A 24,890-nucleotide genomic window follows, 5' to 3' on the forward strand; every position below is an offset into this window, starting at 1 on the left:
TTAAAAAACAAAAAACCGAAAAAACCAAAACCAGACATGCTCAATCCATGCAATATAATGAAAAAAACAAAACAAAAAACCCAAACCAAACAAAAAAAACCCCAAACAAAACCCCCAAAACCTAGAACTGTTATTTCTTCACACTGAGATCAGAAAATATAGTCTAAATTGCCAATTTTTCCAGCAACCTAACTTTTCAAGACTTAATATTTTAATAATAAATGACTAAGCGTTATGAGGTTTTTGTTTAAAAAGTGTTTTCACTTTAATGGGTTTAGTTAATAACATCATGAATGGTACAAAACTGTCCTTTTTCACATTTCCATACATTGTGTTACGGACCACCTGAAAAATCTGGACTAAGAACGCATAAAGTGTCTTTTAATTAGCCCTAGCTTCATTTTTGCCTTATGTAGTAGAGGAGATATGCAGAAAAAACATGCATTTGTTAATAATGACACGTTAATATTAGCTTAAACAATAAGATATGGCAGAACGTGCATTGTGTAACGCACAGGTATGTAACAGGGTAAGAGAGACCAGATGTGACATGTTGGCAACAAAAGTAAGAAATGATTGATGACACACTGACATTTTGCGACCATCGTTTTAGCTTTTCTGTTTTAAAATTGTTTTAAATAGTAGTAAATATTTAAATAATATTTAAAATATATTTTCCTATGGAAATCATTTACTTGGAAGACAACCTGTAAGATCTGCGTTTTTAAAAAGTAGTATTTCATTTCGACAATATATGAATACAATACATGCCATAGAACTAGAACTTCAAAGCCCCTAAAGCCCTTAGCCATTTTCAGAAATAGTATTTCAATCCAATTTTGTCTCTGATTTCTTGCTAGCAAAACTTTGGAAGTAGCATCTCAAAGAAAACCTGCCTTTAAAAGAAATTTCAATATTTCTGTATTTCAATTAAAAAAACCCAATGTAAATGGGGATGCCTTACTAAAGGAAAAAATAGTGGAATTAAAAACCAAATAATTCATCATGCAATTAGTTTAATTTCTGTTTTGCTAATTCATAATCTAAGGAGGGTTTTGTTCCTTCCTAGTGGATCTTCTCTTGCAGTCAAACGAGTGCTCAGTTTCCACTGCTGGATGTTAAGGGATGTTACTTGAAGAAAAACATAAGATTGAGATGTGGGTGCAGAATTAATTACCTAAACTGCAACAAAACAAAGCAAAGTATTTGTGCAAAAAAGTAATTTGTACATTGACTTTTTCTTCTAAGTTTGCTTCAGTATAAAAAACCTCTACAATCCCACTAACAAAGCTTTACTTTGATTTAGGATCCTTCAATACACTTGAGAGTTCCATGTTTTTACTTATTCTGATTTGGTAAATTAATAATCCGACCATCATTTTTGCACCCCAAGACAAAGATGGAAGCTCCATTGTACTAATTTTAATAGTCCGGGGTGGTTACTTTTATTCAAGACAGGTTTTTCCTGTCTTCTACAGGCACAGTGCTTGTTTAACAGGCCTTGGGAATAAAACCAGCCAAAAATAAGCCAGGTTACCTTCTATGGCAGTGCAGAGCATCCTGGCCGGTTTTTTGTTTTGTTGGGGTTTTAAATTTTTTTTTTTCCCTAAAGTTACCTTCTTTTTAAATAGGGACAAGCTACTCCAAAAGCCTCTCATTTCTTTTTTCAGCTTCTAAGGACTTGGATTAAAACAAGTAGCTTCCTAAAGCTACTTCTAGATTCAAAAATCTAGAGTAAGTATACAGAAGCAGTATAGAAATAACTTAGCACAGAGACCTCTCTCAATTAGTTGCTTTGTAGTCATATTAGGAAGGGATGTGTGAGACACAAAGTCTGACAGGTTCTTTACTATACCATCAAGGAGCCAAATTTATTGTTCCTTCAGCCTGCATCCTATTAGTTTTTAAAACTACAGATTAGGAATTCCCAAACTGTGCTGTTTATAGCACTGTAATGTGACAACAGAACCCTGCCTGGGCAAGTAAATACTCTCATGAATCTACACACACTGCCAACCACCCCCACCAATACGGGAATACACTAAGTAAATTTGGGAACACCCACTATCGATTAAAGAGTATACCAGGCACATTTCTACTATATCTCCAGTGTGCATATTTACATTAAAATAATTTTAGCTGATTGCTACCAATATTGGTAACTTTGCTGTTTGGTTTTACCATATAAACTCTAGCTCTTACCAGATTCAACACCATACAAGTGAAACAATAGCAACTCTTCAACCCTGCGTCTACCCTTCTTTTCACTGAGAAAATGAATTAGCTTCATGATTGCTCCAACAATCTGCACATTCTTCCTAAACCAAAACTCATCTTGCTCTCCTTGATTATAGTAGACATAGCAGTAGCACAGTGCATCTATTAACATGATAGTGACTGCCCTTTTTAAAGCAAAACCACTATGAAGAGGGTTTAAAAAAGGCAAGGCATACCCATTTGTGTTCACTGTAGTCTGCATACAAATTGTAAAGGAGAATTATTGCTTTTAAAAGATGAAAAGCTTTGGAAATATGGTAAACATCCTAAAAGGCTCTAATCTAATCAGCTAAAATTCTGTACATACTTTAATACTCAAACTTCTATTTGATTACTCAAGATCAAATCGTTTCATTTTCACATCTATTCATTAAACTCCTTATAGTTCTAAGGTCTAATGAATATTTAACAACTAAATAGGAACAAAACAGATAACGGGAAAAAAGGTCACATGGCAATAAACATTATTTCATTTGGCCAATGAATAGTGAACCCTGCTTTCTTGGCTGAAATTAAGGCACTAAGTGGCAGTGAAAGGATAAAGGAATGAATTTTTTTTTCTACATCATCTGAAAAAAGACCAACATGACTATTTTTTTTAGGACGCCTGTAGAGTACAGATCCATTCTGAATGACTCAGTAAGGCATTCTGTTGGCAAATTTAAAGAAAATGTTCTCCTGATTAGAGCCCATTACATTCATTGTCTGAGTGTGACTAGTGGCACCACTAACTGTTAACGAACTGGAGGGGAGAAAAAGCTACAAAGATGTCTGAAGACTTGAAAGGCACCAAAAAGAGAACAGCTCTGCAACTGCCAGTTCTACAAACAATTATGTAAGCTGTGTTTAACACTGCATATAGTCTATTCAATCATCAATCTTTGTTGACAAAGATAAAGTGTAGTAGCTCTTCATTTAAACTCTCAGTTAATCAAGTGCTAGTTTAGTAAGAAATTTATTTTCACGTATCAGAAAATAATTGCAGTGTCTAACACAACTACACTTAAAGCAAAACTAGTCTAGTATGCATTATTCTGGTTAACACTGAAGCAAACCTGTATAAACAAAAGGGTTACCTCAAGATATATAGTTTACAATATGAAATCAACATATAAATGAATACGATTTACTGAAAACAATGGAAAGTGTATTACAAAGATACATGAAACAATTTTAACCACAATATTTTCTCTGTGAAAAATACAACTATTAGTGAGATAAAATGTACAATTGAAATTTTTTTTCCCAAAGAAAAACAAAACAAAACAAAACAAAACAAAAAAAAAAACACAGTATAAAGGAAAATATTTTTTTTCTTCAAAACAGGGAAAATAGTTAAGGTCATTGTCTTTCATTACAATATAATTTGACACAAAAAGCAGTCATAGGATTGCACCAACTCCATGTTCAGTCTCCTGAACATGACAATAGTAAAAGGAGTCCATAAAGCATAATGACATTTCTGGATTTTATGATGGCAATATACGTATGCAGAAACTGATGTCTCCGGCTCTGTTCACAAAATGTACAAAACTCTAAATTTGGTGGCCAGACATGTAAAAATTAGTTCACCCCAACGCTGACTTTTCTGTTGCTGCTTAGTCAGGGATGGAAAAATCTGTAGTATTTTAAGTGTTGTTATTTTTTTAGCAATAAAGAAAAAAGTATATGTAGTGCATGCTTTATCACTTGTCAAAACCATTTCGGAAAATAAAACTAAGTTATCCAGTAGTTTACAAAATAGAAAATAATTCTTCAGGTTAAAAATGTGGTTAGGTTTATGTTTAGTTCCACCTCCAAAGGACTGATTTCCTTGGCAGCGTCACTTTTCCTTAGCAAGAGCCAAGGCACGAAGTTCCATAAAGAGAAATAAAAATGGCTACGAACAAGAACGCAGTCTGGCATTGTGAAAGAAATCAGAGCCTCTCTCTGAGCTTTCTGTTCCATCAGGTTAGTGCCGTAGAAAAACGCGAGACTTGGGATGCATTTTTGTTATGAGCATTTCTGCTGGACACGATTCAAAAGTTCACCAAACTTTTCAAAAAGATCCTCCACCCATTTTATATTTTTCATGCACAGCTGAACAATCTCTTCCTGTCCTAGATCTGCACTCTTCTTCTGAACAGAGGAAATCTATTTAAAAGAAGAGAAGGGCGGGGAAGAGGGAGAGATGTATACACATATACATGTTAGGCTGTCAGCATTTCAGAGTTTTCGTTTTATAATATTCTGCAGTTAAATATGAACTTTCTTTGGAGGACAACCTTTAAGCTTTAAAAACAAGGGAAAATGCCCCAAAAAATGCATTTCTTAACAACCGAGCCAGAGCTCAACTCTCATATTTCTGCTACCTGGAGTATTTCTACCAAGGATTTACAGGAAAAATCAAGGAGTGGGCATTCTAAGACAAAAAAGCAGCTTCTGGATCTGAGTAGTAACACACTGATAATAGTTGTTTCATTTACTGTGGGTAACAGTGAAGAATGCTTACCTGTCCTGAGGGAAACTGGTTTTACACAAACCTTGTAAGCCTCACATCTGAATGTTCTGGGCAGCAGTGCCCATTAGGGGCAACATATGTGCTCAGCCATAAAGAATTAATTAAAATAGGAGGCCACAATCCATACTCATTTACCAAGAAGAAGGGAACAGTCCTTCTAATTGGACTCGATTCCCTCAATAAATCCCCTCAATGAATGTAAAAGTATCTCGAAGAGAATAATACTTACCTCATCTTTACATGTGAGATATATGTGATATTTGTAATGATGGAGTGAGTGATACAAAGAATACAACTGTATTTTTTCTGGATCTACGGTAAACTCCTGCAGAAAGAACAGTTACTTTTGGTAAATTCATGTTATTTTCCAAGACAGAGATATGATAGACATTTTCTTCTGTAAACAAATTTGTTTTCAACAATTTAGAAATGGAGTATTTCATTCAAATCATTTGACATATTTTGGTATATTTCATATTACATCACAATTATCTTCTATCTCCACTTTCCCTACCAAGCTGTTTTATCAAAACTAGGTTTAAGCACGTTTTCCCTCCTCCTGAATGCACTGCAAGCCTAAAATGGGCAAGACACCCCCTTTTCAAGAACTACCGTAAGAATTACCAAAGTTTAACTATTTTTCTACCAGACTGGTGGGTATTCATTGCAAAGAATCATACAGTTTGTGCTTGAGAAGAGCCGATCTATACTTACCTCACACTTATGTTACTTCAGCAAGAAAAATGACTGTGGGCTGTACTTACAGGACATTTGTCTAGCCACTATTTACTGCTGGGAGGTAAGCCTACGTCAGCCAGTACCTAGCAAAATCTAGTTATAGTGGTCCCTAGGAATGCTATGGAAATAAACAATGTGTACATCTCAAGCTTTACCATGTTATTTTTAAAAACTTTTCCTTTTTTTTCTTTTTTTTTTTTAAGATCCACAGATTCATTCTGTCATTGGAACTGAGGAAAGGAGCAATAAAGAACTAAATTTTTAAAAAGTACTATCTAGAATAATTTTTTACAGTATTAACATTAATTTCTCATTTTTGATCTGGAAGCCATTGCATCATTTACTTTAGAGATTTTACAGCAGGTTAAAGCAACTGTCATTACGAGCTACACAGTGATGTTGCCACACCTTCAACGTTGAAGGCAAGATGTTGCTGCTTCAGCAGCAGTCCAGGAGGCTGACTGCTACACAGAAACGGGGTCTGCAGTTCAGTCCTTGCTCTGGTGGTGACAGGAGCCGAGCAGGCTCTAGCAGGGCTCTGCTGTTTGGCATGCTCCAACAGGTGAGCAGCACAGCAACAGCAGAGCTCGCTTCTCCCTTCCCATCTGACTACACCTACCGACTGCTGCCTGCATAAGGGAAGCAGCATACTACTACACCCCCCTGCAGTCTTGAGTAGTTGCTACAGAGGACTTCCTGTATAAATATATAGGATTAGAGCATTTGGGTCTAAACATAGAACTTAAATAGGGGAGTAGAGTAATTATGAAATGATTCATTATAGATTGTCTCTCTACTGTAATATAACTGTTTCACAGATGAGTTAAAAAAATGGTTTAATATACTGCTTTAAATGTTGTTTTTTAACATTCCCTTGTTACAGAAAAAGCAGCTCACTGAAGAAAGATTTTATATTTTGATAAATCTATCAAAAATGTAATATATGAAGCAGTATTTTATATAAATGTGGTTATCATATTAGAAGTCAGATGGTGGCAGCAATAAACCTTCTGGACACCCACCTGTGCTATTTTAGTGGTTGATTTAGAAGCCCTCAGTGTTTTCTTGTTGTAAGCTTTACCATTCATTTTGATCTTAGACACAGAAGTTCCTCCACTTTTTGTCTTAGAATCCCGAGTGATCACTGTCAGTTCAGGAAAGTTTTCCAAAGCGTTCTTTAAACAGAGCATATAAAGAAAAAGGATTATGAAAAATTCAGGAATGGCCAGCCACCCAGACTACTGATAATTCGGCCATTTTTCTTTGAAAAGTTCGAGTGCAGCCTATTATAAAATAAATTATTCTTCCACAGAGACCTGATAAAAGATCTTTATCAGATCAAGCAACCATATACGGTTTGAAAAGCATGACCACTTGTTCTTGACTACTATAATTTTTCAAGATGAGAAGATCCTTTTATTGTATCTCAGATTATCATCTCTGATTCTTTCATTATAAAGAGCTAAAAAAGGCTGCACTAGGCAATTTTTACCTTTTACAATGCTTTCCATTCCATTTCTACCCAACAATCTCTAAGGCCAAGTTACTTGGAGATGCCCAAGTACTCAATGCCTAGTCAGGCACGGGAAGTCTGCCAGCTGTAGCAGGGATTGGTTGCCTAAATATTTTCATAGGTTTTATCTCAGCTTTTGCAAAATACAGGTTAATTGCATCTTAGCATATCTATAAGGTGGAAAAGTTTATGCACAGTGAAGTACATGGCCAGTTCAAAAAAGGACAGGTGTTTAGGACATACTAACTCATGGGAGTGAACTGCATTTCTATCAGCTTCAGTTCTACATTACTTGCACGAGTACATCTGAATACAACTTTGTTGAACAAATACAGCATTATGTTAGCAGCTGCTTTGAAATAGTTCTGTTACGCTATGTAATCTGGTCCTGAAAAAAAAAAAATCTTTCGAGTTAAATGAACATATATATCTTTGTTTTATACTCCAGTATGAGGGAAAAAATCAGGCATAAAGAAAAATTTATCAATGCTGCAGCTTAAGGACTGAATTTGGGCTACTGGGCTAAAATATGAAGGTGACTAAATTTTTGTATTTTCTTTTAACAAGCAGTACTAGAATTGAACAACCTCCCTTGCCTGTAACTCCTTAGCACTTTATATACATCAGCCTTTTTTTGCCTTATAAAAAAAAGTCCTCTCCATAAAAAGCTGTAAAATCTACTGCACAGAGATAGTTGCACAGTGGTAGCAGTAACCTCGACCAGCTAACCTGTCCATATACAATATTCATTGCAATGCTTTCGAACTGGAACAGCAACTTCAACAGCTGTAAATTATTTAGTTTTTCTATCCACTGTAATAGCCCTCCTGAAGGTTGACTTTGAGTGTCAGGGGGGCTTTGGCCACTTCTGCCTTCCTCTGGAGAATTCCTATTAACCAGTACAGTTTACAGGGCCGGGCCACAGACCTAAACCAGACAAATTTGAATTGGAATGAAGAAGAATACTACTGATTTCCACATCTTTGAGGGCACCAGACACAAAATGGTGATACTTATATCCAAATTGAACTGACACAATTCAGCTAAGATGTTTCATTTAGCAAGATTCAACTAGAGCAACAGTAATATTTTCAAATTTTGTTTATAAAAGACCCTATAACTCAAAGGATGTGATCAGCTGTTAGAACTATGAAGACACTATCCAGTGAAAAAAAAGATGTTAAATTAATCTGTGCTTATCAATGCAGAATATTAAAAATATTTAAACTGAATGAAACTCATGAACGATAATGATATTTTTCACTTATTGCTTGCTTCAGTGCCTCATTCAGCTCTAATATCTGAGCTAGTCATTTGCTCAAAGCTGGCCCAGAAGCAGTTTCCTGCATTAATCATCACATTAACCTGAATCTTAAAGAGTATCAAACACATTTTCCTAACCAACAAACACTTGTGATGACAAACAGGCAATCCATTTTTACCCAAAATATTGACCCATGGATGGCCAAGTTGGCACCTTCATACCAGATGGCAAACATAAAGGGCTTTTTATCTCACAATTTACAACATCACAAGCAGGTCCCTTCCTTACATCTGGAACTCCATAAACTTCTTGCAGATCATACTGTGAAATAAAGGCTTAAAATAACTTACAATATGATACATAATCTCCTTCTAAGTGAAACACAGCAAAGCTATTATATTAGTTCTGAACTCCAACTGAATAAGTGTTACAGAATATTATATTAGTTATTTTCCCTTAAGCTGGGAGAAAACCCAAAATAAACTACCTCTCGCTTTGTGTGTACTGGGAACATAACCAGAATTCTGCAAATTTGTATCCTACCTTAATGTAGCCTGTCTTCTCTGCATAGGCAGGTCTAAAGGAAACAGCTATAGAAATAACTATCAAGACAAAACTCTTATCGCAAAAGAAAGTGGAGGGTTAATACATGCTACTTCTCTGAGGCTCTGTGTATGGTTTGGAAGTACACAGCCCTCTCCATGCCTTCCTACTGTAAGGATGAAACCACAAGAAATTCTGTTCAAGCAGGTACAAATTGTACAGCTGTGGGGAAAACAGCATAACTGATAATAAAAAAGTTCAAGAATCGTGTCAATTAAAGCTATTTCACTGGCTGATGACATTCTCAGCCCTGAAACAAGGTCACTTAGTGCCCCCACAAGCCTTACCAGGAATTGGCTGTAGGGAAAAAGTTCTTCTAAAGATTTCATGATGAAAAAGCAGAACAGGCATGTCTGCTATTGTCTCCCTCCTCACCTACCCCTCTCAAAAATAAGCACACAGCAGCACACACAAGTGATTCTCCAAGAAGTGTCTCTGTACTGTAGACGTAAGGGGACAGGAGAATGACAGATGAAAGAGCAAGTTTGGTCTGATGGTGTTTATAGAGAGGTCTGCTCTACTCTTGTTGGTCTCAAAACTGTTACAGGAAGAAATAATCAGTCTGATAACAGACATCGACATCTAGTTCTCAGACATGAGTGAAAATAACCTTAATACACTTTACTGCACTTTTGAAATCTGCACTGTTGCTTGGAGGGAGGGTGGGAACAGTAGGAACCAGAGAGATTATGCTCCTGTTCACCTTCTCTCTACTGAGACAGTATAGCTGCTCTCTTCCCTGTTCACATCCAGACCTTGTTTTTACTATGTCAAAGTTGCTGTAATATGGGCTTGTTATCCATAGTTTTCAAGATACATGAGAGAGTGCACAAATGAGTTGTTCTCAAGTCCCTCTGTCCTGGTTTTAAACTACTCCGATCATGTTCTCTACCTCAAAGAAGTTCAAACATCTGCTCTGCAGTGTAGCTATTTCATGTAAAAGTCCATTAAGATTTTTACGCAATAGAATCACTTCACCAAAAGCTCCACAAGGACAGCAAATGTTCTTTTGGCACACTTCAGAAGCTTAAAAGAAAAAATGCTTGAAAAGGAACCAGAAAGCATGGGGAGTAAAACCAGAACTTCACCTTTGCAGTATAAACTCCTCCATCACAAAATGTTCTCCAAATGCCACACACAAGCATTGAATTTATAGCACCTCTTTCAAATCCACATTCATTTGTTACAAATTTGCCTTCTGGGTTTTAAGTTGTGCCTGCACGGTATGCATTCAATGACTTACTTATAACATTACTTTAAAAATCCTAGAATTTAAAAGGAAATACCTTGAAAGTATGATCCAAGCGTAATTTGGAAAGCAGCCTTTTCCTATTGTCATTCAGCATGCCATCAATTTTTCTCATGTGAGGCAAAAGTAGCTCATCTAAAAGACACAAAAAAATGCAGCAGTTAATTATTGAGACACACAGTAATGAGATTGCTATTTAGTCTATAATTCTACCCATTAACATAACATGTGGAAGTTAAAAATCAATTTGCAGGTAAACTAATTTCGAACATGAGAGAAAAATCTCTTTTTTTGGAACAGCATGCTAAACTGCTCTAGATATTATGCAGTTTACTTGCTGACTGCAACCCTGCTCCTTCTCTGACTTTTCTTTGTTGAAAGGAAAAAACTAAGGTAGAGCAATATAGATCATAAATCTTAGATAATTTCAAACCATTTCCTAGACAATCTTCTTCTGTGCATCAAACTGGCAGTTGTGTTTTTGTGAATGTTTTGTGGTTTTGACATTTTGACAGTTTTATGGAGACAAGTACATGTTTTTGACATTCGCTATTCCATATTACAAGAGATGACCCTACTGGCATTTAAAACAAAAGAAACTGGGGAAAGTGCTTACTGATAAAAGTTATCTGATACACCACCCTAAATTGCACAATATACATTTGAACATAGGCATGTGGTCGTGAATGAAAACTTACAGCTCAGTATGGAGTCTTTTATTGATAAAGTAATTTCTTTGCTTTTAGTGGGACTACTGATGTAACGCGTGGGCATGAAGCCTTCAAGTAAGTGTGCATTGATGCACAACCGGAGCAAACCCGGAAAGGAGAGTCTAGAAAATAGGTTTTTTAAATACAGGCAAACAGAACATAGTACAAAACAACAGTCTGCAAGTAAATCTTTATAAAAGTGGTCTGCTAAATTTTGAAAAATAGAACAGTTTTGACTTTTGTATCCTGGAGTTGTCTAAAATAAGTCAGTCCAGACATTTTCTCCTCGAAGAAGAAGTGAAACGCAATTGTCTTTGATCAGAATTTTAAGGTGTCAGAGTTTGAAAAGCAGAGTTTTTAATAGTAGCAAGAACCAGAACTACTTATAAGGGTATTTATTCATAAGAAAGTAAACACACGCTTGAAACACTAATTTGAAATAAATGTTTGCTAATATTTTAAAAGATAGTAATAGCAGGAACAAAGAGCTCAGTTCTGTCATTCACAGCACAAGCCTAATGTAACAAAGCAGACATAACAGTATTTCTAAATTACTTTGATTAGTCAAAAAGATAGTGTAAATATATGTGTATATATATGCACACACCTATAAGTAATTAGCGTAAACTGTTCTCAGATATGGGTATGTAGCTAAAAGTTTGGTGGAGTTTTTTTCTTTTTTAAAAAAATACATTTGCCTTACTGATTAATAACCTTAAAATCTAACAAAAACCTACAAATGTTAAACATACTGTACCATTACTCTTTTCCAAGGCTTGCATTGTGTCTGGATCCAAGGCAATGCTAACAAGCAACTCCATGTAGCTCTTGAAAGTCTCTTTCATAGCTCTTGTATTCAAAAAGCGAGTAACAAGGGGAGCTGGAGGTACAAGCTCTGAAAATTAATCAGAATATAGTGATTATTTTCCTTCAATATCTGGCAAGTATTTGTGGTTTTCAAACCTAAAGGCTTTCTCTCTTAAAACACAAGTGACCTCTACTGGTATCCCAGGAGATTAAAACTCTGTAGAATCAGAAATAATTCTCAAAACTACTTATACACCAAAACCAGGCACAACCACCAAATCTGGTACAAATGGTACCATTTCTTGTAGAAGCAGGTACAATTACCTGTAACTATCGGCATTTAGATTATCATATATTAGGGAATTTAAACATTTTTCTATTATTGTAAGTGAAAGTCTAGAGAAAACGGGTAAGGAATAATTTCAGTTAAGCAAAGTGCCCTACATGAAGGTTTCATATCAATGCAAGCGCCTCCTAAAACCACAAAACTCAGAGTCATCCAACAGAAAAACATTCAAAGGCACTAATGTCACTCAGGAGCCGGCATACCATCAAAGTCAATCCCACCTAACTGTCCAACTCACAAAAAACATGTAAAATTTTGTATCAGTGAAGCAATGTAGGCATATTTGTGCTTATTCTGAGGAAGCTCTTATTTTTTCATAGACAGCAATTTTAAACATGCACATGGAGTAGTCACCAGTATTAGTTGGAATTCTGGAGGTTTTTATGGGCTCCATGTACGATACCAGTATTTTGCACTAATTCAGCTAGCAAGGCTGTTAAACTTTCTCATATATTCACATTTCTATGGGTGACTACCATCACTGGGCTACTTGACATTTTAAATACGGACAGTTGTACATATTAATGGCTATTTGGGTAAGTTTCCTTGAAAAAAACTTTATTTTAAAGGTGCTGCCTTCAGCACAGGCACTGTTCCAGTCCACCAGCACTATTTAATGTAGAGTTGAAGTCACTGAGGCCAGCACGCTTTGGAAACACTGCAATTCAAAGCATGGGTACTACATCATTCAACATCAAAGATACAGGAAATAAACAAAAAACTGCAAAAAACCAGTGTGCATCTGCTACCACAGGTAATCTATAAAAACAGTACACTTCAAAAATTCCTTATTGTTCTGGAGAATTACTGCAAACATCGTTTCTCAACGTTCCAAGACACCATGAATCTGCTCAGCAGGCTGCATTTGAACAGCTGGAATTTAGACAAGCAACAAAGCAGCCAGAGTCAACTGCTGCTTCTCCTTAGGTTTTGAAAAAACAACAGTAACCTCTGAATTCTGCCCACATCTGCATGCAGGCAGGCATTGCAGGAATGTTATTTCAGACATGACATGGCGTTGCAATGGAAAATTAATGAAGAACTCGATTCTTGAGATGTACTCGAAAATCAAATCAGCTCCTTCTCCTGCAATTGTAGCCATCTTCAAAAGTAAGTAGTAAAATGTATTTATCTAATTGATAAACTATGTTTGAGATAACTTCAGTTGCGCATATTTGTTCATACACAAACAACAAGCTTTAAGAAATTAAATTTGCATGGCACTATCGAATTTCAGGGTTTTTTTCTGAGGCTAGTGAAGAAAAATTTGCAAGACTGAGCAGCATATTTTTACAACACTATTTTCAGTTAAGTTTGAATAGGTCTGGACGCTAACAATAATATCGTGCTCACCATCCTCATCACTCTGGGCCTCAGGTGAAGAATCAGACTGGGAAGATGAAAACTCTTCTTTCCACTTTTTCCTTTTCTTTGGTGGTGGTTCAGCCTTTACCTTTGGCTGTTTAGCTTTGGGTTTCACAGAAGAGACTTTTGTTGCAGTTGGTTTTGGCGCTGGTGGATCAGGGGGTTTGTTGTTGCTACTACTAGGTTTGCAATGAATAGTCCTGCAACGTTATAAAGACAACCTTTATGAAAATAATTACTACACAAGTTTTGGCATTAATAAAATAGCTATAGCTTTATTTAATCAGAACATATTGCCCACAGATTATATAAATTTCATTGTCACATGTAACTAGGAATTAGGTCATATACACTACACTACTATATTTTTTATACAATAATTAACGATTATTCTCAGCTACCTATGATTAAATAGTATTCCAATTTTATAACCAGGCATAGGAAGTTTAAATTGCCCTATGTTAGTTGAATTTCTATAGGAGGTTGGAGCTAATCTTGAAATTGATTATGTAATGAAAAAAAAGCAGACTTGACAGACTTGAACAAATACTAGTAATCAATAAGATTCACCGACAAAGTGAATTTGGGATATTGTATCAATACAAAGATGGAAGAATATCAACCAGGAAGAAATGCAGGAAATGCAGGATCTTGGAACATGAAACCAGACAACTCCTCTCCTTTCTCTTCCCACCACCCAGAACAGGAAAGCAAACAGGAAACTTAGTATCATAAATACAAAGTTATGTACTTTAGGACTAATAATGCAGCGTACAGTTTTGAGAACATAGTGGGGAATACAACTCTGGGAAGCACCAGGCAAGATTCTTTTTGTCCAAACAGGAAAGTTGAAATGGTGGAGCAAGAAATGTACAGTAGAAACATTGCTAGCATCTTCCGGAATATTGTGAATAATTCTAGTCACCTGTCAGAGATGAAGATTTCGAACTGAAATGGATGGAGACAATAGATACTAGGGTGATAAGAGGAATGGAAAGCCTGCCTAAGATGAGGAAGTTGAAAGACCTTGATTAATCCGGCTTAATGAAATGAAGACAGAGGTGGAATCTGGTTGATCTCCAGAAACACATCATGCAGTAAAAACATCAAGGAAAGACAGAAATAAAAGCCAAAGGCAGTATTAAGAACAGAATATATGGATACAAGCTAATCATGATCATGTTCTGGCTAAAAGACAGGATTGTTTCAGAGCACTGGCGAAACAGGTTCTGGAACAGCCTACTGTAGCCCAAGAAAAAAAGAGCATCAGAATCCTAGCTAGTTTTAAGTAGATCACAATCCTTTTGTAAAATTGATTAGCTGATGGCATGTTTTTCTTGAGAGCAACTGGACCTAAAACCCCAGTTATTTCTTGAATGAAGAGCACTGTAGTATTTTTATTACTGTTTACTAACATCTAATAAAGAAAACATCTGCATTAAATTGTAATTATTGAAAAGCCATACAGACAGAAAAGTTTCAGATATCATCTGAAGTTCTGAGAAAATAAACTAAGCATTAAAGCATGACAAAGTTTGTACAATACAGAGTCTGCAATCTTCCACAAGCACAATCAAAAGTCAACACAAAACACAACAGCAAAACCCTTAGCAAGTGAATGACTTGAAGTGAAAATCTTGTCAGAAGGAAGGTGACAGAGGACATCTCAGAGATAGCTTATGTACCTGTGTGAGAGATGCTTATGGTCACAACTCTCTGTAGGACCAGTAGTATACCTACTAGAATAATCAAAACTATGTTTGCCCTGGGTTCTTTACATGGCTCTCCAGAGTGACAGATTTGTTTGGGTTTTATTAATCCTTGTTGGTGGTTTAAAAGCAATACAACTGGAATTCCTGATTTTAAGGCATGGACCTGGGATGACTCAAAGCAATACGTTTTTCTGGGGCAGGGTGAGGGGAGTAGGGCAGGTGCAATGAGAAAAGTAAAATACCCTCATGGTGCAAGGACATACAAAAGGAAAAACATCCTTGCAACAACCAACTTCAACAATTAACTTTTGATTATAAATTAACTTTCCAGGATTGAGAAGAAAGCATGGTGCTTCTAGTATACTGGGTACAGGATGGTCATGAAAGCAATCCAGATAAACATACCTAACTTGCAAAGTCCACAGGATAGGAGAAACACAAAATTTTAAAACCATTATACCTGTAGGCTTCTATCCTTATGTTGAATAACAGGGCAAAAGATCACAGAAAGAAATAGTGTGTGGAGCCCTAACACCTCCAAAACGAATTATTATTGCAATCCACAGATTCAAGGTAGGGAAGTCTTGATATGGCAGTAATTTGTATCTCATTCTTAAAGCAAAACACACTGTTCTCAGTTTCCAACTTAAAGCAGAATTATCATAATCCTGAGTTATAAGTCTTGTTTATTAAAACAGGTGTGTGTTCTTAATATGAAAACAGTATGTCAATATGAAAAACAAATTAAAATGAAATACCTTGCTGACTGTACAGGCTTGCTTCGTGGTTTTTTTGAACATACTCTGACATATTCCTTTTTGTTTGCATTTTCAATGAACTTCACATACACTCTTTTATATTTTGTTTTTGCATCCCCGAAATACCCAAGATACTATAAAAAAAAAAAATACACAAGTGTTTCTGTTAAATAAAATTGTTCAGTTTAACAATCAAAAATTTTAATACTAAAGAAAAAAAGTCAGTTTAAAATCAAATTGTTTACATACAAAGATGAGCCATCCTACAGCATTTATAATTTAAAGGAAATTCTCTATTGGATTTCCAATAATGTTTAAAGTAAGAAATAAGACAAGAGGTACTTTGGGCTTCATTTTCTCTCTTTGTTTAATCCTCCCCATGTGTTATTCCAAAAGGATTATCTGCCTGGCAAAGGGCTGCCTGTTGAAATTGTATCCTATCTGTATCCTTCCCATTGTATAAAGCAGTTGGTTCACAAGCCTGCTTCCACTGACTTTGTTCTGGTTGTGAAAACTTGTTGCTTTACACAGCCTGAATGATATCAAAGAACCCATGCTGGAAAGTAAAGAATCTGCCCATGAATATATTCAGAGAGAATTTTAGAGTAGCAGGAAATCAAGAACCCCCGTCCCCGTCCCCTGCCGAAGGACGCTTGCTAAGAATGTATGTCAGAATCACATTTTATTTTTTCCTAGACTTCCATTAAGGACATCAGTTCCCGTGAAGCTTCACAAGGAATTTAAGACTCACACTGTTAGTAGCAGCAAACTCTCTCTGTCCATCTCGCACTTCAGGAACAAACTTTTGCAATAAAGCCTTCTGTACTTTCCAAATAGCTGGAGGCTCTTTTCCTGTTTGCAAAGCAACCTGTAAGAGCAGAAAATCATTTGCTAAAAGCAGTGCTTAATCTTCTCCCACTAGTGTGTTTGTGCATCACCTTTTTTTTGAGCAAGTTACCCAGGGATAAAATGAAAATAAATAATTCAAAATTCGAAACCCGTAGTCATTATGTGCCATACGCACCAAGAGAGTAGGACATGAACTACGTAATGCAGTCTACAAATTTTACTTCCACAGTGAAGAAGTTGTGCCTACTGGCTTTACCTACGGTGTGATGTCTTAGCTCATGTACTATGCAACTGAGCCACAGATCTTTATTTTTTAAAACAATATAACATTTTTCCAATTTTTTATTCTTTTGCTCTATGAAATAATTTTTAGAACAAAAATGCAAGAATCACAACAACTAGCAAAAAGCTTTTGTTGAGGTCCCTAGAGATTCTGTCGCAGAAGCCCAGGTACACTACAGCATGATGTCTGCACTAGTGTGAAAAGAAATAGTTCAGTATAAATTAGTGAACCAGAGTTTGTACTTTCAGTTCCACTTAACCATGTAAGGAAGAAGAGAGAAAAAAAAAAAAGAGTTTGAGCTGATTTTCTTCTTCATGTAGTTTAAGAAATAAACAATGATAAAAACCAAATTTTTAATTATTGTCTCTAATGAGAATTCTCTGTAACTCCTACACACAAACTACTACGTTAAAAACTCTTTTTGGAAAACATAATCAAGCATTGGCTCCTTTTTCATGACTGTTTAAATAACTAAAGAAATAAACACCACAAAGGTTAAAATTCAAAATACCTCATAATAAAACTTAATCTGTTTTATAAGTGACATGGGAATATTTTAAAACTGATAACACTTGTCTTATGTGACAAAGCTACATGAATTCATTTAAAACCTAAGCTCAAGAGGATTGAATGCGTAAGACGTAATCAAAAGTATTAGAAAGTAAGAATATTGCTGGCTATGATAGCAACAAAAAGGTAAGCATGCAGAAGAATTTAAAATGAACAGGCAACAAAACCAGAACAAAACAAGAAACCAAGACCAACAAGGAACATTCCCATAAACTCATGCGGAGAGCTGTACTGGCTGTTCATGGAAGACATTTCTTGTTGGAATAGCAAGCAGACCCTCTTCCGTTAAAAAAAAAAGACAACTCCAAGATCTTTTGCGAAAGTCCAAAAGTCATCTCTTCAACGCCTTACAACTGAAAGCCTACTGCTATCTTAAAAAAAAAAAAAAAGGTAGCCAGCAGCCTATGAAAAATCTATGCCAATATTAAAAAAGGTAATTCCAAGTTCTAACAGAGGTTACCAGCACATAGATTTACTTTATTATGTATGTAGTATAAAATGGGTCATGTACATACAAAACATATTCATAACCTGCACTAGAAAGCCACCTGTAAGGCACTTTGGCCGCAGCCAGGGGATATTAGAATAGAAACGGAAAACTAATCTGCAGCCTTTCCCCTTTTGGTAGTTTCTTGAGGCTAAATTCATGTGGATGATTTTTTGAGATTTTTTTTCTTCTTTCCCACAGGAAGTATTCAGATTACCTTTAATGTCTCTATATCTTCAATCTTCACTACAAATTCATCACGTTCTCTATACATGCCCTCTCCTCCGCTGTCCGTATCCTCCTCATCAGTACATCCTTCTATTGCAACAGTTGCCTGTATTTTTGCCAATTGGTCTGAAGTCACAGCATCCTGTTGAGCTACTTTTAAGGGGTCAGCTGGATTCATTTTCTCCTGCGCATTGACTACAGGAGCAGTTGTCTGCGGAGATTCCTGCTTTATTACAGCCGTAGTGGCGGCGGCTGCAGCAGTAAGAACTGCTACTTTTTCAGCTTCTGAAGAAAAAAATCCAAATTTTAGTTAAACAAATTATCAAGGATTAGCAACGTAAAATGGGAACTAGATTAATTTTTCTCCTTTTCTGTTACAATACATATGAAAAACAACTATTCTAGGAAAAAAGCGTGTTCTAAGAGTTAAAATAGAAGCATTACCTTGGCCACAACTAAACCTTAAATAAAACCAAAATATTGTCGCTAATATACCTCTGTTTGTATGAAAATGCTGCATTGATTAGCATCTAGAAATAACAAAGATTAACTCTTTAGAAAACAATTTGATAGTTACAGACATGATCAATGGGAAATACTGTTGTACTTTGTGTGACTAAGCAAATACAACAGTAAAGGTTACAACACTGAATCTTATTTCCAATCTGCTGCTGACATCTTTTTAAATTGGATTAAGGAAAGAGAAATACACATGAAATATAAAAACATTTGCTGTATGACTTTTGGACATCTATCATTTATATCTTGCGACAATATAACTGGAAGTTCCAGATTAAAATTTTAGCAATATCCTAAGAATTTTTAGTATTAACAGAGGTGAGCAATAAGAACTGATTATACAAAACAAAGAAGGGAAGGAACATTCTTCTCCTCATCTGTGCCCCAGAGCTAAAGGAATCTTTCAAAATTATTTTTCTTTCCCATCTGGAAAAAAGTAGAATCCATTTTAGATATTACTTTACACTCTTTTATACACATTAGTTTTAACACTGACTTGCTGATCTATAATAAATCAAGTTATATTAGCTATAACATAATTACTAATACCACTTAGGAAACTGGCTTCAAACTTGGTAAGAAAATAATCATTTTACAGTTTTGTTACAATCACTGTTAATTGTTGATTTTCTCCCTTGAAAAAATAGAAAAAAATATGACATATATTTTATTAAAAGTGATTTAAAACAAGTGATTTAAATATTAAATTAATGTGTCAATATAATAACTATATACCAGATATGTGAAGTTTCATTGAAACAATTCAGGCAAATCGCTAAGCCATGAAATACGTTCTTCTGGATATATCATATCACATTATTGCAAATGTGTTGTATTTCTTTGTTCAGTGAAAGCTATGACAGCTTTAGACACAACAGTATTAGTTCCCCAAATATATTTACATGTTCTTCAGAACAGCAGATTAATGTACATACGCTACTTAATACTACCAACAAAAGGCTATGTTTTAATGTTTGATTTTCCACATTTATGTGCAAAAACAGAAAGAAGGAGTTACTAAAAAAAGTCTGCAAAACACCAACAAGTAAGAAAGAAGTCACTACTAAGCATCTTGTATAAAATACAGTCTTGTATACAACAAAACAAGAAGGTGAGTTCAAGGAATCGGTGGTATCAATATTACATCCTTATGAATAATAAATATAAAGAACTACTTTCTTGTTTAACATACACATTAAGCTGTATATGTAGACACACGAGGAACCTCAACTTCTGTAACAGACTTTCTGTGCTGGTTTTGGCTGAGAAGGGGTTAATTCTCTTCACTGTAGTGCATGTGGTGGTCAGGGACCCTTCTAGCTTCCCACGCTCTGCCACGTGGGCAGGGGGCTGGGAGGGGCAGGGCCATGGCCAGGGCGGCTGACCCCATCTGGCCCATGGCATGTTCATTCCATACCATGTGATGCCGTGACCAGTACATTAACAGGGGGCAGTTGCAGCTCGGGGACTGGCGGCATCGGGTTGGCGGGCGGTGAGCGGCTGCGTCGCGTGCGGTCTGTTTCGGTGGTTCATCCCCCTCCCCCCTCCCCCCCCCCCCCCCCCCGGGTTTTGCACTTCTTGTTGTTTTCCTTTCCATTGCATTTTTGTTGTTGTTTTTTTTAATTTTAATTATTAAACTGTTCTTATCTCAACCCACGAGCATTACCCGTCTGATTCTCTCCCCTGTCCCTCCGGTGGGGGAGTGAGCGAGCGACTGCGTGGGGCTGAGCTGCCGGCTAAACCACGACAGTCTTTTTTGGTGCCCAACATGGGGCTCAAGGGTTGGAGATAATAACAGCTGCTGGTCACAGCACCATATTGTCATTTTTGCGGTTTGTGTTAAAGATTGGTGTTGGTTTGTTTAGTCTGCTGTGTTCTGCTGTGATCAGTAACGTTTTGCCTACAAGATTTGTCATACAAACACTCATTTTCAGCTTTATCTGGTATTTGGGGTTTTTGCTGAAACCGTTACTGTACTTTGGATACCACCTTGTTGAGGCGATTAGCAATTATACCTCCTCCTCGGAGAGACTTTATATGGAGGAGATACAGAATGGTATCTTTGCAATTTTTTTCTATGATGTCTGTGCCTTTGTTACAACAACCTTTTTGTATCTTGAACATCCTTGGGTGGTGAAGGTGCATTTATTGTTAGGTTTTGGGCATGTTGTTTTGGTTTTGACTAAGCAACTTAAGAATATCACCCAGAAATCTGCCCCAAGGCTTGACAGTTACGAGTGGCAGGGCATGTGGGATAGCATGGGCAAAAACCTAGGGCAGTGGGCACCCCCAGTATTTTGGAGTTTCACCCCTGAAAAAATGCAGAATCATGAAAAACTAGTAGAATATTTGGAGAAAGTATGTTGTTACGCTGGGAACTCCAGAGAGACACAGATAACTGCAACATGCTGGGGCCTGGCCCATGCATACCGAGCCCTGCTCAACAGTATTCAGTGCTCCCAAGGGGAAGAGAAGGTCTCTGGATTGAAAGGCAAAGTGACAGGCACTGCGGCCACTCAAACCCCCAGGACAAGCACTGTGGCTACTCAAACCTGCATGGCAAGTACTGGAGCTGACTCAAAGAATCAACCCGTGCCAGTATCAGTCACCCCCATACACAAGAAGAAATATTGGAAGTGGATGTCAACTCATTTAGAACGGGATGATGAAGAAGCAGGGCCATCACGAGAAGAGGAAGAAGTCATAAATGAAACAGAGACCACCCAATCCCTGTCCTTGAGTGAGTTGCGAGACATGTGAAAAGATTTTAGCCATCGTTCAGGTGAGCACATTGTCACCTGGCTGCTCCGATGCTGGGATAATGAGGTAGTAGCCTGGAATTAGAGGGGAAAGAAGCCAAACAACTGGGATCCCTTTCTGGGAAAGGGGGTGTTGACAAAGCAATTGGAAAAAACCCACAAGCCCTCAGCCTCTGGAGGCAACTCCTGTCCGGAGTGAAGGAAAGGTATCCCTTTAAAGATGTTACATATTGCCTAGGAAAATGGACAACCATGGAGAAAGGCATCCAGTATCTAAGGGAACTAGCTGCGCTTGAGGTGATTTATGGTGACCTGGACCATCAACAGTCATCCAAAGATCCAGATGAAGCCCAGTGCACACGACCCATGTGGCGGAAGTTTGTACGGAGCGCACCATCCTTGTATGCAACCTCATTGGCAGTAATGTCCTGGAAAGGGGACGAGGCACCAACAGTGGCAGAGGTGATTGACAGACTCCAGGATTACGAAGCAAATATCTCTTCCTTGCTAGTCTCTGCTGTGGAGAAACTATCCTGAGAGGTCCAGCAACTCAAAGAAGATATGTCCTGCGCCCCACCTCTACAGAGTAGTGTCTCAGCTGTTAGGAATAAGCGTCCTTTGGCTCAAAGGAGAGGATACAGACCACGGGCCACCCTATGGTTCTACCTGCGTGACCACAGAGAGGACATGAGGAGGTGGGATGGCAAGCCTACCTCGACCCTAGAGGCACGGGTACGTGAACTGCAAGGAAGAGCAATCAGTCAGGGAGGTTCTTCCAGGAAAGCTGCTGCTCCAGTTTCCAGTGAGCAGGTCCCCAGAGAGAGGAGTAGAAGTGCTGATTTTATTTCTGAGCTTAATAGAGAGACTCGTAAGTCACATTTACAGGAAGTGAGTTCAAATGCCATGATCAGGACTAGAGGGGCCCTGCCTCCAGCCAGGAGGAGGAAAGGGATAACCGGGTTTATTGGACTGTGTGGATCTGATGGCCTGGCACATCCGACCCACAGGAGTATAAAGTTTTAGTGGACACCGGTGCACGGTGCACCTTAATGCCATCAAACAACATAGGGGCAGAACCCGTCAGTATTGCTGGTGTGACAGGGGGATCCCAAGAGCTAACTGCATTGGAGGCTGAAGTGAGCCTAACCAGGAATGAGTGGCAAAAGCACCCCGTTGTGACTGGCCCAGAGGCTCCGTGCATCCTTGGCATAGGCTACGTCAGGAAAGGGTATTTCAAGGACCCAAAAGGGTACAGGTGGGCTTTTGGTGTAGCTGCCTTGGAGACAGAGGATATTAAACAGCTGTCTACCTTGCCTGGTCTCTCGAAGGACCCTTCTGTTGTGGGGTTGCTGAGGGTCAATGAACAACAGGTGCCGATCGCCACCACAACAGTGCATTGGCAGCAATATCGCACCAACTGAGACTCTCTGATCCCCATTCATGAGCTCATTCACCAACTGGAGAGCCAAGGAGTCATCGGTAAGACATACTCACCCTTTAACAGTCCCATATGGCCAGTGGGGAGATTTAACGGAGAGTGGAGGCTAACATTAAACTATTGTGGCCTGAATTAAGTCACTCCACCGTTGAGTGCTGCTGTGCCAGACATGCTAGAACTTCAATACGAACTGGAGTCAAAGGCAGCCAAGTGGTATGCCACACCCGATACCGCTAATGCATTCTTCTCAATCCCTCTGGCAGCAGAGTGCAGGCCACAGTTCGCTTTCACTTGGAGGGGCGTCCAGTAGACCTGGAACCGACTGCCCCAGGGGTGGAAACACAGTCCTACCATTTGTCATGGACTGATTCAGACTGTACTAGAACAGAGAGAAGCTCCCGAACACCTTCAATAAGATGACATCATCGTGTGGAGCAATGCAGCAGAAGAATTTTTTGAGAAAGGAGAGAAAGTAGTCCAAATCCTTCTGAAAGCTGGTTTTGCCATAAAACAAAGTAAGGTGAAGGGACCTGCACAAAAGATCCAGTTCTTACGAATCAAATGGCAAGATGGATGTCGTCAGATCCCAATGGATGTGACCAACAAAGTAGCAGCCATGTCTCCACCAACTAGCAAAAAGGAAACACAAGCTTTCTTGGGTGTTGTGGGTTTTTGAGAATGCATATTCCACATTACAGTCTGATCGTAAGCCCTCTCTATCAAGTGACCCAGAAAAAGGATGATTTCAAATGGGGCCCTGAGCAACGACAAGCCTTTGAACAGATTAAACAGGAGATCGTTCATGCAGTAGCTCTTGGGCCAGTCCAGGCAGGACAAGATGTAAAAAACATGCTCTACACTGCGGCTGGGGAGAATGGCCCTACCTGGAGCCTCTGACAGAAAGTGCCAGGGGAGACCCAAGGTTGACCCCTACGGTTTTGGAGTCGGGGATACAGAGGGTCCAATGCCCGCTATACTCCAACTAAAAAGGAGATATTGGCAGCATATGAAGGGGTTCGAGCTGCTTCAGAAGTGGTTGGTACTGAAGCACAGCTGATCCTGGCATCCCGACTGCCAGTGCTGGGCTGGGTGTTCAAAGGAAACATCCCCTCTACACACCATGCAACTGATGCTACATGGAGTAAATGGGTTGCACTGATCACCCAACGGGCTCGAGTAGGAAACCCCAGTCGCCCAGGAATCTTGGAAGTGATCATGGACTGGCCAGAAGGCAAAGATTTTGGATTATCACCAGAGGAGGAGGTGACACGTGCTGAAGAAGCCCCACTCTATAACAAACTGTCAGAAGATGAAAAGCTGTATGCCCTATTTATTGATGGGTCCTGTCGCCTTGTGGGAAAGCACCAGAGATGGAAGGCTGCTGTATGGAGTCCTACATGACAAATAGCAGAAACTGCTGAAGGAGAAGGTGAATCGAGCCAGTCTGCAGAGGCAAAGGCCATCCAGCTGGCCTTAGACATTGCTGAACGGGAAAAGTGGCCAGTACTCTATCTCTATACTGACTCCTGGATGGTGGCAAATGCCCTGTGGGGCTGGCTGCAGCAGTGGAAGCAAAGCAACTGGCAGCGCAGGGGCAAACCCATCTGGGCCGCCACATTGTGGCAAGATATTGCTGCCTGGGTAGAGAACCTGGTTGTAAAGGTACGGCATGTGGATGCTCACGTCCCCAAGAGTTGGGCCACTGAAGAACACTGGAATAACCAGCAGGTGGATCAGGCTGCCAAGATTGAAGTGGCTGAGGTGGATCTGGACTGGCAGCGTAAGGGTGAACTATTTCTAGCTCGGTGGGCCCATGACACCTCAGGCCATCAAGGGAGAGATGCAACATAAAGGTGGGCTCATGATCGAGGGGTGGACTTGAATGTGGATGCTATTGCACAGGCTATCCACGAAT

The 24,890-nt window shown here is 38.3% G+C and overlaps 1 protein-coding gene across 3 annotated transcripts in view; it reads right to left on the reverse strand.

The window, feature by feature from the left end:
* Nucleotides 1-240: 240 nt before the first annotated feature.
* The window catches only part of QSER1 (glutamine and serine rich 1), a 53,714-nt gene continuing 29,064 nt past the window's right edge, over nt 241-24,890 (reverse strand). For all 3 annotated transcript variants that reach the window (XM_075094904.1, XM_075094902.1, XM_075094903.1), the window contains 9 exons: nt 18,249-18,544; nt 16,594-16,710; nt 15,843-15,976; nt 13,361-13,572; nt 11,612-11,749; nt 10,182-10,279; nt 6,538-6,690; nt 5,007-5,102; nt 241-4,410 (listed from right to left, as the gene is read on the reverse strand). In XM_075094904.1, the coding sequence (XP_074951005.1) occupies nt 4,270-4,410; nt 5,007-5,102; nt 6,538-6,690; nt 10,182-10,279; nt 11,612-11,749; nt 13,361-13,572; nt 15,843-15,976; nt 16,594-16,710; nt 18,249-18,544 (1,385 nt within the window). In that variant the 3' untranslated portion in view covers nt 241-4,269. The remainder of the gene's footprint in view (nt 4,411-5,006; nt 5,103-6,537; nt 6,691-10,181; nt 10,280-11,611; nt 11,750-13,360; nt 13,573-15,842; nt 15,977-16,593; nt 16,711-18,248; nt 18,545-24,890) is intronic.

Source organism: Phalacrocorax aristotelis, chromosome 5 (assembly GCF_949628215.1).
Source record: "Phalacrocorax aristotelis chromosome 5, bGulAri2.1, whole genome shotgun sequence".
Taxonomy (NCBI): Eukaryota; Metazoa; Chordata; class Aves; order Suliformes; family Phalacrocoracidae; genus Phalacrocorax; species Phalacrocorax aristotelis.